Source organism: Plectropomus leopardus, chromosome 15 (assembly GCF_008729295.1).
Source record: "Plectropomus leopardus isolate mb chromosome 15, YSFRI_Pleo_2.0, whole genome shotgun sequence".
Classification (NCBI taxonomy): Eukaryota; Metazoa; Chordata; class Actinopteri; order Perciformes; family Serranidae; genus Plectropomus; species Plectropomus leopardus.
The window spans coordinates 15,860,845-15,876,855 of NC_056477.1; the positions used below are offsets into that span (position 1 = coordinate 15,860,845).

The window sequence follows — 16,011 nt, forward strand, 5'->3', positions numbered from 1 at the left end:
ATCAAGATGGTTGGAAGTCTCTTGTCAGATGGCCCGCCCAGGGCTGGATGGGGTGTAAATGGAGGTGGAGGAGTGGGTGGGGTGTTAATGTGATGTGGGGAGGGGGGGGTGCTGCTGTCAACTGTGTGGAACAATGAGTTAATGGTGCTTGGTCTCCATGATATAGGCCCCCTCATGAGGCCCACTGGGGGTATTTTGGCATAATAACCAAGGCCGTACTAATCAAAGGTTTGTGCTATGTGTGTGTATTAGTTATGATTATGAGCAGGGAAAAACAATGTCTTTATTTAACTAATGGCATGATATAAGGTGGGACTAAATGAATAGCACCACTTCAGATACTTACAGTACTTCCAAGCCTCTCAGAGCTCTGAAGGCTCCGTCCTCAATGCAGCCAATGTGGTTTTTATCCAGCTGACTGCAGAGCACACAGGAGAGATAGTGAGGCTTTGTTACACAGGACACACACACAATCTTTTTCTCTCCCTGTGGGGCAGTTGTAATCATTGATACAGTAAGTAGTACACTGATGGACTATAGTAAATCGATACTGGTTTAGTCATCTCAGCTCATGTAACCCCAAAGAAGAGAAGCAAAGGGAGGCTTCGCTGATAATTTATCTGCAACCTCATAAACCCATGTCTCCGTGTGTCAGTGTGTAATCTGGCGAAGATGTAAATCACAGTTGCTACAAGCCATCTTTGGGGAGTTGCTTGTGTGTGAAGTAGTTAGTCTACGCAATCAGAGTAAATCTACTGAACATGCACACACACCAATACGCACATGATGTTTTACTCTTACAGACGGCCATTAACTCACGCATGAAGGAGAAAAAATATGTTAACATGCTGGGACTATAGTGAACGGAGCGCACTATTCTGAGGTTCACTTCCAGTAGCTTTCAGTGGGATTTGCTTCAGTCTGGATTATCTTGCTTCATTCTTCACTGATTTATTATCACTAATCCCATGGAGTTATCAACTAGCAGTACATCAAGAGCAAAAAGCCAATAAAGCGATTAGTTGTACAGAGAAAATTCATCTCTATTTAGTTTGAGAATCAATTAATCTTTTAAAGGATCATTGTGTAGGATTTAGTGGCATCTAGAAGAAGACCAAATTCTTATCAGCTGTAATTTCTTTCCATACGCAAAGCATAAACTCCTGGTTAGGATTCCTTCAGTGGTTATTGTTTCGGAGGTTTTTACTAGGAGCTGAATTACCCACACAGGTCTCTTCCTCTCAAACAAATGCACCAGTTGATTAAAACCAGTAAAGACACTGAATAAAGCAGTTTCACGTTAGAGATCAGTGTTTCTCTGACACTGTGTGACTCATCACAAACGTTGGCTTTTAAATTACCAAACAAAACAATACATTTAAAGTCATAATTTGGTCTGTGAACTGTGATTGACATTTTTTTGCTATTTGCTGGCATTCTGTAGACCTATTAATAATCAACAAATGAAAGTAATCATTAGTTGGAGGGCAAGTAGATTGACTGCTGCTGGAAAAAGTACTCACAGGTTTTTGATGTCCGTAGCTCCTCTGAATGCTTTTCTGGGGATGGACTGGATGAAGTTCTCACTCAGATCTCTGTAAAGACAATTAGTAGGCATTAGTAACCTATAACTTATCCTTGAGGATGGCTTGGTTTGGTTCGACAGACTGTGTGGTCTTTAACAAGGTGCTATACAGCCATTTTTTAAGCAATACTAACACAATTTCCTATGTAAATGTTTGACTTCCAGTGCTTAAAGCATTCTTTTCAACCAACAGAATTCACACTCTATTCAGTCACTCCCTCTTTTACCACACTCATCGGTGCAGAACAGAAAGCCCTCTCCAATGTATGCCAAAACCCTGAGGTGCGGTACTGCATGGAGAACTCTACTCACAATGGAGTGGTTATTTCATAGTGGCTGTATTATTCAGTGTTCATTCATGCTGTAATTTGTTCTCTGTGGCTTGACCATGCTGTGGTGTGAGGTGCCCAACTCACTGCCTGCACACAGACCGAACAAACGGGCAGCAGGGCAGCGACCAATGAGGGGTCCGATCTGATCCTGTGGGGTGGATTCATTAAGACGCTGTGGCACAAAGAACATTATCTTTTACTGTTTGGCTGTGTGTGTGTCCAGGGTTTAACGGTGGGTACAAATTAGGCATTTGAAAAGTGCATGTGTGTGGAAAGTAAGAGAGTGAGAGAGGGGAGGGTCAGAGAGGAGAGGAGGGAAGGAGAGTGAGTGAAACACAAGTAGCCATAGTTTTAATTAGCAGTCTTTTGTCTGTCGTTTAAATGGTGAGCTAACCTCATTCAGAGAGGCTCTGCCCCTCTCCTGCACACACACAACACAGAGAAACTGGGCGCTGCCAAAGACGCTCCTGTCTTGAAACACACGCACACACGAAGAACTCCCACAGCTCGGACAGACGTAAACAGAGTACTTATAGTCGCCCATAGAAAAGCTGAAGCACAACACCACAATCTATAAAACTATACAACTGATCTGCACGAGACTCTAATGACTTCTACTTTTTAAATGTTAATATACACCACAGTACGCATTCCCATGACTCACACAAGTATCCACGCATATAAAACCCCATGGGGTAATGGTAAAATGAGTTCCCAAGACTCATCAGTCTCACAGAGCGTCCCCATCGGGTCATCATCAGTATTCCTTGGAATGAATATTGCACATACGTTGTTTAAACGGGACACAAAAGAGGAGGGAGCAAAACACACCACAGCCTTTATGTTGTGCAATCTATCTAATGAATGGGTGGTTGTGCCTTTATGGTGCAGCAGACATTAAAACTGTGCTCTGCATGCCAAGTACACCACAATTAAAAAATGGAATTTGTGTGTTTGCTTTTTTGTTGTTTTGAATATATTAAATCCAAGGCAACTGTTGGAACTTTTACCAAAATAAAATGAGGCATTTTGCTTGAACATGCACAGTTCACTTTAGCCATAATATTTATTTTTTCTCATCTTTTTTTTCCCTATAAAAGTGTACAATAAAATAGCAAGAAATCACCAACGGGTGAATATACAAACATAACAGTACACTGACTATGTTTACATGCACACTCATATAACACAACAATACTCTGAATTTAATACAGGTCGTGTCAAACAGCACTCAGTTTGAATTTTCCTGATTAGGCCTTTTTCCAAATATACCAGTATAATTTGGGTTTTAATAGCATTGTTTGGACATGCTTGGGTTTTCACCGCAGTTTATGACACATGACTTCTTGCTTGTTTACAGTCAGCTCTGTGTGTTGTCATTGATATGTTGTACACAAACCAACTCGCCAACCAGCAAGGCTGGAGTAGAGATACATGCCCTAAAAAAAAGCCCACATGTCTGGTCAGAAGAAGAGAAACACCTACTATTAAACATGAAAGACTTGGATATCAACAGGGTTTGGGATATGCGCAAATATTGTAACACCAACCTTGGGTTGAAGAAATAAAAGAGGGATGCTATGTTCAAACAGTCCAACAAGTCTGCAACCAAGACAAAACTTAAAAAAACAAAATCCTGTTTTGATGCTAAGAACCAAAATGCAAAAGCAAAGTGGCACCAGCCGTTCCACTTTTTCATATTTTGATATGATAAACACCATGTTAGGGCGAGTTAATCAGACTACTGTATGCACAGCTGTATGTAAATGGGAGTCCGTGGTATATTCAGTTTCATTAGCCATGTACACAGCTTAGTAGGAATACTGTCCTTTTTCAGAATAATGGCAAAAACAGAATATTTTGTGCATGTAATTGAAGTCACTACGTATCATCATATTGCCCATCCCTTCCCTCCACTGCAATATTACCAAGTCAGCAGAGAAAACAAAACAAAAAGAAAACAAACAAACAAAAACAACAAACAAACAAAAAATATACAAAAGCAGCAACAAAGCTGCACGATAACATCATAGTATGTCTGTGATTTATGGTGTACCTACATCCATGAAGGCTCATGGCCAGAAATTGTCAATAACTGATCACCACTTAAACATTTCCAAAATGACGGAAACCAAATGTCTTAAAAAATAAAACTACAGTCATATTTTTCTTGAGTTAATCGCTCTAAAGTAAAATTGTGATATCTGGTCCAGGAAGAGCTTAAAAGTTTGAGGAAATGTTTTTATTTTTCTCCAAAGTATAAGAATGCATTTCTTTGCAAAATGTGTTATACTACTTAATACTCTGCATGTTTGTTGATACAGTTCAATATTTAACAGGACATGAATTCATGTATGAATAGTCATGTAGAGATCAAGCTGCATGTTGGCGGTTGACTTGTTGGGTCTTGCCCCATTTTCACTGCCTCACCTCATTAGGAGATGACTGTGTATTTAACATGACATGATGACACTATGTGGGAATGGCCATAAAATGAGCACCTTTATGCCTTGGATAAACTAACACATAAGCCATCCAATTATCTTGACTGCAATAGATTTTAACAGCACAGACAACAGCTTTATCTGTCTGTTACTCTTAGAAATGCGACATGCATGTACAGATGTGCAAATGAAACACACACACTTTGCTGGCTCGCGTTCAAAGAGAGCATAAATACTCCATCTAATGACACATTCTAATTTTATCATCTGAGGTTTTGGAGTTTTATTTCCTCTGCAGATCTGCGTAACATCTGCTTTCACAGAGATATTCAAGCATCGCAGTTAGCAGGCAATTTAGGCAATTACACAACAATAATCTATCTATTCTGTCAGTCTGTCACGTTTTGCACGATCATATACCAAACATCAAACCAGCTCCATGTCTCCTCACAAGCAAGCATGGGAGCCAGAACGGTTATGCTCCCTCCAACTCTTTGTTGTTCTCTTGGCAAAACAGCCTAAGTGCAGAGTTGAAAGAGTCAGTCTGGCACCCAGGCTATATTGGTGCCTCTTATCAAGGCGGCTCTATGTGAGAGGAATGCTTTTGGTCTACCTGGCCCTGCACTCTATCTGATGACTAATTAGTCCTCTCACCTTCTCCTCACCTTCCTGCAACAAACACACGGAGATGCCATAGTGGCGTACTACAGACACACTGTTAATGACTTCTCCCCCCGGACATCTGCAAGGAGTGCGGTATGACTTTTCTGCATGTGTTTGTACGTGTGTGTTCGCTCCTGGGTTACAATAAGAAATGATAACACATTGCCGTGCTAGGACAGCACTGTTGGAGCGCCAGAGGCTAGGTGCAAGGAGAGGAAGACAGAGAGATGGCGACAGGCATGAGAAGCTGGAATACAAGACAGGACAGGATGGCTCTCACAATCTGAACACAATGCTATGTGTGTAAGTCGTAAAATGAAAGCTCTGGGGTGGAATCCTCACACTAAAACCTCCATAATCCTATTAGCACGCTATAACACGATTGGCTGGAGTGATCTATATGCTCCCACTTTTGGTGCTGTTTGATTGGATTAGATTCTGAGGTCGTGGGAGGTCGCTTTCTAACTGTACGTCTGTCCTGGGACAGTGTGCCCCCCCTTAAAAAGCCCCATGACAACCCCAAATGATGCTATCTATCGTGCCAGAAAGTCGGCCTTTCTCTCATTTACTTATATTGCCTTTCTCCCTCTGCCTGGTTCCTTTCTCTCCTCTGTCACATATAACAGAATAATCACAGTGGTCATGGTTTGGAGTCTGCAGTCTTCTGCGTCCTCTAAGGTTTTATCGACGTGTTCGACTCCTACAGGGGCCAGAGCAATATTAAATTTAGCAACGCTACATTTCTGCATTTACACATTCTTAAAACGGCAAACAGGACATTTCTGTGGGAGACCATGCTGTATTTTACATAGTCTGTGGTTGCCCCTCACTGGTATTTTTTAAGCTCAGCCCCGACTGCGTTGGCTCTGAGATATTTGACATTTCTGATTAGTTTGGAAGCAGATTTCCAGGGAAGCACTGAACCCTTCGAAAACAGACATGATTATGTGAGAACAGTCACCACAAAGAGGGATATTGGCCACCGTGGCCTCCATCACTGAGTCATGACGGTAAATCTAATGTTACAGCCCTTCAGCAAATACCACCGCAGTGCATCACTTGAGAAGCAGCCCAAACAAAGTTAAACTGGCATGGCGAGAAATGACAGTTTCCTTCCTTTTTGTCCTTTCTTTCTCCATTAAATCATTTTGCCTCATAGACTGTATAAAATGAATGGATGTAGTCACTGTGACAGCGCCCATTGGCTTATGGACTCCTGTTTTGAGGCCTCAAGTTTGGCATTTTGGCAGTTACCATCTTGGACTTTGGAGAAAGAAGTGACCATATTTAGACAAGAGGGTGGGGCTGTGGATAAGTGTTTAGTGGATCTGATTAAGCCCGAGACTCTATCCGCAGTTTAACTGTTAACTCTTAATTATACACAACTTTAAGCCTTAATAAAAATGTAAACAGGTGAGTTAAAAAGAGTTTTTATGAAGGGGAAAAAATTAGCTAGAGAGACCAAAATCTTTTTTCTTCTTTTTTTGTGCCAGGCTATAGCCATGTTTATTGCTGCTGTAAAGTTGGACATTTTAAAACTGGGCTCATTTTGGACCAATCTGATGAACTGCAGTTTTTGGCACTTGCACATTCAACACATTCTCACTCCCAACTCATCAAACACTGATGTTTGGTCAGTGGCCCTACCCTCAAAATGTAACACTCTAGGTACCCCTCCTACATTTGATTTGGACACCCAAGGGACAGTGCATCAATGTGCATGCAGTGTCTTATAAAAAAAACACTTCCATTTTCACAAAAAATGTACAAGTTTCTGCTTGTTAACTGCATACTGTCATTTTCAACATAAACTTACAATGTACTTACAATGTAGTGAAATAAACTTTTTTAGGTTTACTTCCTTAGATTGAGGCAGCAAAAGCATGTAGTTAGATTTAGTATAAATTATATTGGTTTGACCTAAAATAAGTGAGGTTGTTATTAATGTTATGTAATGTGACAAACATCACAAGCAAAGCATGCTGCACTACTACTATTATTGAGTTATTAAAATAACTCGACTAACTTTTGATGTCCGGTGTGTAAGTCCAGAGTTTGTATGACCATCTTCCCTATGTGGATTTTCTTGCTCTTTATAATACATTAGTTCCCTGGACTGTAAAAAACTGCCACCCCCACAGTGCATCTCATTCCGCTGCTAAGGGTCCTTCTATGTCGATGTCTGACACAGAGGGCCATTAACCAACCATCTGTAATTGACAAGTTGTGAGTGAGACCAGGTTGCTATGTTGGCATCATTTTTCAGCCCCGGAGGTTGCCGCTTGTTCTGCCTTTGCATGTCTGACACAATGCAAACTTTCTGCTCTGTGAGTCTGTGTGTTGCTTCATGCTTCGGCTAACCTCAGGGTCATCATATTGTGAAGTACTGCAGGCGCAGACAAAGTTAAGTATCAAAAGCAGGACCATGGGTCATAACCCCCAGACTTCTCTCCCCTTGCACAGCTCTGTTTAGGGTAAAAGGCTTCATGGAAACCCTCAGAGCCACGCCGTACTCTCCACTGCTAAATCTCCTTCCATGGACTCATTACAATGCTATGAAAACTATCCCAAGGCACGGCTGCAGCCTCCAGCCTCGGTCCAGGCCCCCAGGCATCTCACAGAGTGCTGTAATGATGTCAGACCTGCAGCTTTTTTTGTGTCTTATTTCCTGCACACAGCATGCCCACCAGTCCTTTTTCATTACAGGTGTGTGAGAGAGCGAGAGTGAGTGGTGTTCAAACAGCCTTGACTTGGTACAGATTTACCTTAATTCACTACATACCTTTGGAGCGGGCAGTTAGTTTATTATTGTAGCCTGGCTCTCTTTAAGTGACGTTGCTCACAGTTCATTCCCATTGTAGCCCTAATGATGAGGTAACACACATGTTTTCAGGTGTGTCCTTGCTGTATGAACTAGAGCCCACTAACATGCTGCGGTCAGGATTTTTTAGGTTTCACTTATACAAACAATGGTATCGTTTAGTCGCCTTAAAGTGCTCTGACAATAAACTCAGCTACTGATATGCCTATTTACAAGAATCCCCGCAGAGTCTATATCTGGAATAATTAGCAATGTTATCAGACATAGCTCAAGGCGCCTGGTCTGGAGATTAGCCGCATGTTGAAGGTAATGTCTGGTTCCTGTCTGATTCACATCATTAACCTCTGATCTCTATCTCAGTACACTGCACTAACACTGTACACAACTTCAACTCTCCTCTGCATTACAAAATACCTTCTGCGGCTGCATAACTGATGAGATGTTAATCCCACCAATCAAAACTGCAGTGTGAAAAGATTACCATGTTTTTTATGCCTATGGAAATCACACTTTTAATTCTTTAATCCTTTTTTCCCGACAGCTGAAGGAGTTTCTGGAGATGCTGCAACGGATCAGGCACCTCAGGGTTAAAGCCATCAGGGCTTTCAGGCTCCACTACTCTTTTGTGGGTATGTAATATACAGCTTCTAATGAATTAATGAAAACAAGCACAAACACTTGCACACACAAGCCTACATGTGAACACAAACAATTGCTTCTTTCATGTCCCAAAGATTTCATAACCTCTGCCTCCACAGTTGGTTGACAACAGCGGTTGACACAGGGGATCGTAAATCAGATGGAATGATCTGATGTTGTGACGTCTCGGTTTTAGAGGTTTCTCTGAGGGGGGAGTACATGCTGTCATTTAGGGATTCGTGTGGAAGCCTCTCCTTCAATGACCCCCATCAAACTTACTGTTTTCTTTTTCCTTTTTTCTGTCTACGTTTGCACTTTTCTGATAAACTAACTCTGGTGTTAGTCAACTTTTTATTCCCTCGCTGTTTTAAATCTGTTTTTTTTTTTATTCCTTTTAAATACTAAATGAATAAATTCAAAGGTTTACACTGCAGTATCAAGTAAACGACCTGAAAGTGCTGGATAAAAACATTTGACTTTATCCTTAAAAAAAGTGCTGACATGGCCAAAGATTTCCTGTTGCTGCTTTCACAGCACCTCACCCTTATTTTATCCCTCTGTCTCTTCTCTTCGACTTACTTATTGCGTTGTATTTTTACATATTCAGAGATCATTAAAAGGTCAAGTTAAGAAAACATTTTTCCCTGTCTTTAACAAAGAGTAGAACTATATCTGGTGGAAAAATCTCACCTTTATTTGTAACTGATTAGATTTCATACTGGCAAATAACTGCTTATGCTGAAAAAGGGGTGCCTGTACGCTGCTTGTGTATGTGCTTGTGTAAATGCATTTACTTCAGTGTGTGTATCTAAAGTGGTGTTTGTTTTCTTGATTTCTGGACTCGATTGCATGATAAGAAAATGTTTATCCTTGCCAAATGCTCTTAATTTCACTCTTCTATTAAAAGACGGAGAAACAGGCAGAAAGACAGAGGGGGAATGTGTCTGATTACTTACTCATTAAGAGAGTTAATGAGGTGTGTGAGGGCTGTTAAAAGAATGGCAGTGTGCTGCCACTAACTGCTAACTACTTTCTTCCTCCCCGCACAGTAAAAACCCACAAGTAGACACACGCATAAACAGCTACACACAAACTGTGGGCTTTCAGACCGAAGTGGCTGAACCTGGACATGGACCAACAAATGACTCAAGAAACTGCAAATAACAGAGCAATACAATCAAATAAACAAACCAAACCAGACATTCACAAATTGTTTGTGTATATGTCTCAATCTGCATCAGAGCAATGATTCCAAAACTATTTATATTAGTGCTCATTTATGGCACAGTAGCAGCAGCTTTCCTGAAATCAAAATGTGCTGAGGAAAGAGAAAACAAAGGCGTCTATAGATTCAGACTTGGTGTCCAGTCAGACTTGTCACGAAAATTAGCAAGACTGAAGTAGAGGAGGATTACTTTTCAATTTTTACCCCTTAGCTTTCCAAGTAGTATTGATGGTGGCACTGTGGTTGCAAAGAAAACTGGCAGACAATATGGGGGCGGGCGTGGGTGCAGCGGCTCCTCTTTATTACAATCTGTGACATTTTTAATATTACTTGTATTCGACTGTAAAGTTGAGGCATACTCAGCTTATGCAACCATCATCATCTCCTAAAAATTTGCACTACATGCAATCACCTCACATTTCACTGCAAGTAGATAACAGCAGACACTGACAGACCACTGGGATCAGTTTGGACTACTGTTCGGGTGGAGAGAAACTGGTAGTAGTGGAAAGCATGGCAGCAGAAACAGGGAAAGCAAGAAGTGCTTCAAGCTGATTTGCACCAAACAAACTACCACTCCAAACCACCCCTCTTGCAAATGTACAATTCCTCTACAACAGTAGAGACAGTGTGTAAGACGGATGAGCTGAGACTGAGAGTTAGATCGCAACAACGCACACTGAGATATGGCTAAACTGCAACATTCCCGATGCATACAGGACAAGAAGACAGGAGGCAGAGTTTGTATGAATAAACAATGCTTAGTGCGCTGTCATGGACATCATTATTTTGTTGTCTTGCACAACAGTATAATGATGAGCCCTCTTTTACCCAAGAGATCGTAACCACTGGAAGACAGAATTGCATAGTGAAAGCAAGATTGATAGGGAGCCAATCTGAACATCGATAGTGTCATTATTTAATAGCCATTACATTGTGCAATGAGCATTTTACTTCATAATGACAAGTTAAAGATTCAGGATTCAGTGGCATACAGCAGTGAGGATGCAGAACTCAAACTTGTGTCACGTATCAAGCGTGTACAAGAAATCCAGGTCAACGCAAAAATGCAAAGGGCCCTATCTAGAGTCATTGTTTGGTTTGTCTGTTCTAGGCTACTGTAGAAGCAACATGCCGGACTCCACTGAAGGGGACCTATATGTAGATGTAAATGGCTCATTCTAAGGTAACAGAAACAGAAAACTTCTTGGTTTCACATGATTATGAACAAATAAAAACATGGTTATGAATATTATATTCACTTTCTGTCAATAAATGCCCCTAAATACTACAGATTGGAAGTTTTGATGGGAACTGTCAAAAAAATGGGATACCCTCAAGACTTTGACTTGTAAAATTCCAGAACACCTACAGAAAAATACTGAACACAGCTACAGGCAGGCCTTGCATATCATACTTTAACATTCAGTTAATTTGAAATAATCGTCTATGTTAAAAAAAGAAAGAAAGAAAAAAACATAACATTTGACAGCAAAAAGTTCAAATGTCATGTCATTTCAATTGACCTTAAGCCTTTAAATAACTTTTTATTTTCCCATTAAAGCAAGCGAATTGACTAAAAGACCCTTGAAATGACATGGACTAATTTCAATTGACTCAAGACTTGAGCTGGACTTACCCTTAAAAAAAGCTCAGTGATGTGATACCAGCAGGTAGAAGCAAGTAGGGGAAGTGGGGAGTTAATGACCAGACCTAGTGTGGAAATGGAGTCATTAGCCCTGTCACTGGAGAAGCTATAGCTGATGCAGCCAACCGAAGGGCGGCTGCAACAAACCACGAGAAAGCAATGACAGAAAAGAAAGAGACCGGAGCTAGATATTATGTTTTTGATTGAGGCCATTTCTGGGCTTTTAGGTCTTGAGTGCATTGAAAAGCCAAAAAAAAAAGCGATGTTAACACGTTGCATTAAAGAGTAGACGGATCTTTGGTCAAGGTGCGGAAAACTGTAAAAGACAATGAACTTGCAGATGAAAAAAGGCGGACGGTGTTAAGAGTGGGGGATAACATAAAGAGAATGAGGTTAGGAGTATAGATCGAGGCTGCAGGGCCTTTGGGTGCTTGCCAAAACACAGGCATGTAAGTGTGTGTATCTGTGTGGCCCGGAGAGAGTGACTGAGTGTTTCTGTGTGCAGTCAAGAGTATCTGCGCCTTCCCTCTCACCCTCACAGCCCCCTCCCCTCTTATCCTTCTCTCTCCACACCTTCACATTATGCTTTCTCTCTCGCTAAAATAAATGATCAACATGCCTCCTAGCTGCGTCTCCCTTCACTTTCTCTCACTCTCCTGTCTCCCCTCAGTGATTTGTACCTCCAACGCTGCAATCTGGACAAGGGAGCCAGACACCACCACCACTATCATCATCATGATTACCATTATCATCCGGAGGTCAAAACACAGTCTTAAAAATAAAATCCCTCATTCATGTTCACACAAATTATCATGCAGATGTAGGACATGCAGGCACGAAGAGTGGGTAAGGTGTTTCTCTAGTCCCTTTATGGTGAAGATGAGAGCTGGATGCGGCTCAGTGGGAGGAGGACTTGATAAGCGGGGAAGTAGAAACTGCTGCTTTTGGTAAAGAGACAAATAAACAGGCTGCTTTAGGAATACTCTTGCACAAAAAACCCAAGAGGGAACGTCTCTGTCTCCCTTCTAGGCCTAAATATAGGCTCTACAAAGAATCCTAATGAAAAACAAACACTGTGCTAATATCAAATGCAGCATAATTCAACAGCATCTTTTTCTTTGTAGATTTTCTTTTCCTTCAATGTCAACACAAGTCCACTAAAACTAGTACAAACAGCCGGGGAATATAACTGCTGCAAGTCACTCCACAGTCTCTTTCCTCTGCAGTGTCGCTTTCTCTATTTACTCATATGGACTTCAGGAAATAAGTCATCAAGCAGCATTATCTCATTTCCAACAGACCCCACAGACTGTCACAGCAGAGCCCTCAATTATATATTTAACCCTACAATGTCTTATGCTTCGACAAATGATGAAAGAGGAAAAAGGGGAGTCTATGTGGACGCATCTGGAGAGGGTTTGTGATTTATTCTGATGTTGAAAAATACAGCTAGCATAACACCCTCTGTCTCCATCTTTTCTCTCACTCTCATAATACACACACACATACATCCACAAACTGTCTCTTCTCGATGCGACCTAAAGGGGATTTCATGGATGGACTCCACTCTAATCATCTACAGCTCGCCGACCAATGAGAAACACACAGCGCTCCCAGACTGGAACACTCAACAACCACCAAGAGAAAACACAATGTCAGTGGAACTTATCAAGCCCACATGAGGGCTGACAGACACACACACACACACACACACACACAAATCAAGACAGAGCTAGTTTAACTGTTGCCCACATCTCTTCTTTCACTGTAAGTGATTCATGATGTCTATGTGTGTTTGTAGGCTTAAAAATCCCATATGAGCGCATACGCTTGGCTATGTGCTTTGCTGCCACCCGTGAAGCAAATGAAAGAGTTAACATGGTGAAAGAAAGAAAATCTATCCTTTCTCCCAGCTCACCCTAATTTCCCCCCTACCATTATGTCTACTTGTGTTTCTGACTGTGTCCAAGCCTTTCATTGGCAGTCAGGCTGAGTGATGGAGCAGGGCTGAGCGGCATCGATCATGACAAACGCTCACAGGCGCTATCAACTGATGGCGGGGGTGTATGATAGTGCTGCTTCACACGGGGGACATGGCCAAGCCCCTGTCCATCCATCACGCTGTCTACATGCTGGACAATAGAGGAAAAGTGTGAGAAGAACTGAGAGGGAAGGACGGAGGGTGAGGGAAAACAAACCTCTCAACAGGTCCATTATCACTGCCATTACCTATCTGTACATTAGCCAGCGGGCTCACAACAAGCTAGAAATAATGATCTCCATCTCTGAGAATAGCCTGGAAATCATTTTTCTAGATTGGACTAATGTTTTACCCTGAGTCGGGACTGGAGTAAAAGGAAAGGAGACAGCCATTTAGAAAGACAACAAAGCTGGGTGCCTGCTTGCACTTTCTCACACACATACACACTGTGTGGTCTTACTAAAGTAGTTAAAGATGCCTCTTTGTGAACGGCTGGCTACCTAGAAAGTGGAAAACTGATCCCGAGGATCAGATGACAGCTTTTCCTGGAAGAGCTGGTCTGAGGTCAGTGTTATTGAGCTGCTGGGATGACAGATCCACCACACCTAACCACAGGCGGCTGATACCAGATCACAGGACTGTCACTAAGACACACACAGTCAGGAGCTATTTCAATCAACACGTAAACTGAACACACTTCAATACACTTAATCGACTCCATACACTTTGTAGAGGTGCAGAGTTGCAACAAGACGCACACTGTAAAGTCAGACAAGTTGATTTTACTTTAAAAAGTCGAAGAAACCAATTGCTTTGAAAAATGTAAGCTAATTTAACTACAAATCTTAATTTATGTTTACTTTGTATCTAATTGTCAAGTTTGCTTAAACTGCAATCGTATGTTGAAGTTGTTGAAACTTAAACATGACAAGCTTAATGACATCAATCTTTATAAGTTTTAGCAACTGCGGTAAACCAAGTATACTGTGCTATACATCTGTATTCTGCAGGTTGCAAACCAGTTGATCATATTGGTATTTTCTCAAACACACATCTCTCAACAACATAAATCTTGCAGATCTCCTAACTTTATCAGTATTAAATCTTCTTTTGATGATTAAGTGAACTTAGTTCTTAGTTAAAAAGATCAAGGTGATTTCCGTTGTCATACTTTAGTTGCAGCAACTTTACAAAATTAAGTAAATACAGTTTTTTGTTAATTAAATTAAAGCACTTAGATACAAAGTACGCATAAATTAAGGTTTATATTACTTTACTTGTCAAGACAATGGGTTTCCAAGATTATTTTAATTAAGATCAACTTTTCAGATTTTACAGTGTGGAGGGAGGAAAAACTCTGGGGAGAAGGAGAGTAAAAAAAGAAAACATGAAACATAGGGAGTGGGAGATTTGATGACCGCCGACCAAAATGAACCCCTGCATAGATCATCCTCTCGTTTCCTCTCTCTGAGGAACTCGTACACAGCCTCTTCTATTCTCCAGACTCACTGTAATCGAGAGTGAAACCTCCCAGTCATTACTTTAAGCTCTCACAGTCGCCGTCACACATGGAAAGTATCAGGCGGGAGGAGAGGAGAGGACTAAAGCCAGAGGGAAGGTGAGCAGAGGAGCTACCTTTATATCGTGCCTGTTCTCTGTCCAACTCCCTCTGAAAGCAAAACTCAAAAACAGCCCAAAGGTACCTGCCTAGATACACACAGTCAAGGACACCTAAATAGAGGAACTCATTAGAAGGAAAAATGTGTGATTTTGCTTCATCTTGTTTTTGCTGGATATGCACTTATTTCTCTAAACTTTTAACCAGTTTCTCTTTTATTTTCCCATCACAGTTTCTGGCTGTGCATTGACATACATATGTAGTGCACATGCATCATTTTGCTGTGGGAGAAAATAAGGCTATATTGCACTGAGTGGGAGATTTAGTTGTCCCGTGGCACAGAACGAGAGGTGAAGTGTTGGAGCAAAAAAAGGCTGCAGGCTCTTTCCTCGGTTACCCATACTGCCTCCTGCTCACCATGATGTATGAGACAGGTGCACTGTGGCCAACGTCAAGTCAACAATTCACTCCGGGCATGTATCACCTTATCTTTAACAGGCCACACTTGCATGCACACAAACACACCCTCCGAGGCATGCTCGTACATTTATACATTGCTTTCACTCCCACACACACACGTTATCTTAATGCAGCAAGACAGCAGTGTAATCAGCAGTAAGTCAGGCCTGTCATCTCCGTATCTCTGCACTCAGTGCTGCACAAATTACACAATATAGGTGAGTGGTGGTTAGTTGGAGACAAGAACAGCTGCTTCACACTTCACTTTGTGAGGAACAGAAGGTGAAATAGCAGTCCTTCTATAGGTACCTCTAGTGTAGGAACTGATTTATAACCTAGAATCCGATTTCACCTGTTGATACTGCCACCACACTGTATGAATATGTCCTACATCATCAGGCTTTATTACACGGCTTTGTTAAATATTTTATTATGACAGGTCAGTTAGAACAATCTACAGTCTGTTCTGAAGGAGATCACTTAATAACAGACTGTTGAAAAGACACAATTCTGACTGACGCAAATAGAAGGCAATAAAATCATTTTTAAATCAATATTTTATGTCAAATTATTGATTTATGTAGTGCATAGCCATA

The 16,011-nt window shown here is 41.3% G+C and overlaps 1 protein-coding gene across 3 annotated transcripts in view; it reads right to left on the reverse strand.

The window, feature by feature from the left end:
• slit1a (slit homolog 1a (Drosophila)) overlaps positions 1-16,011 on the reverse strand; it is a 121,543-nt gene that overhangs the window by 43,741 nt on the left and 61,791 nt on the right. For all 3 annotated transcript variants that reach the window (XM_042501674.1, XM_042501676.1, XM_042501675.1), the window contains 2 exons: positions 1,524-1,595; positions 347-418 (listed from right to left, as the gene is read on the reverse strand). In XM_042501674.1, the coding sequence (XP_042357608.1) occupies positions 347-418; positions 1,524-1,595 (144 nt within the window). The remainder of the gene's footprint in view (positions 1-346; positions 419-1,523; positions 1,596-16,011) is intronic.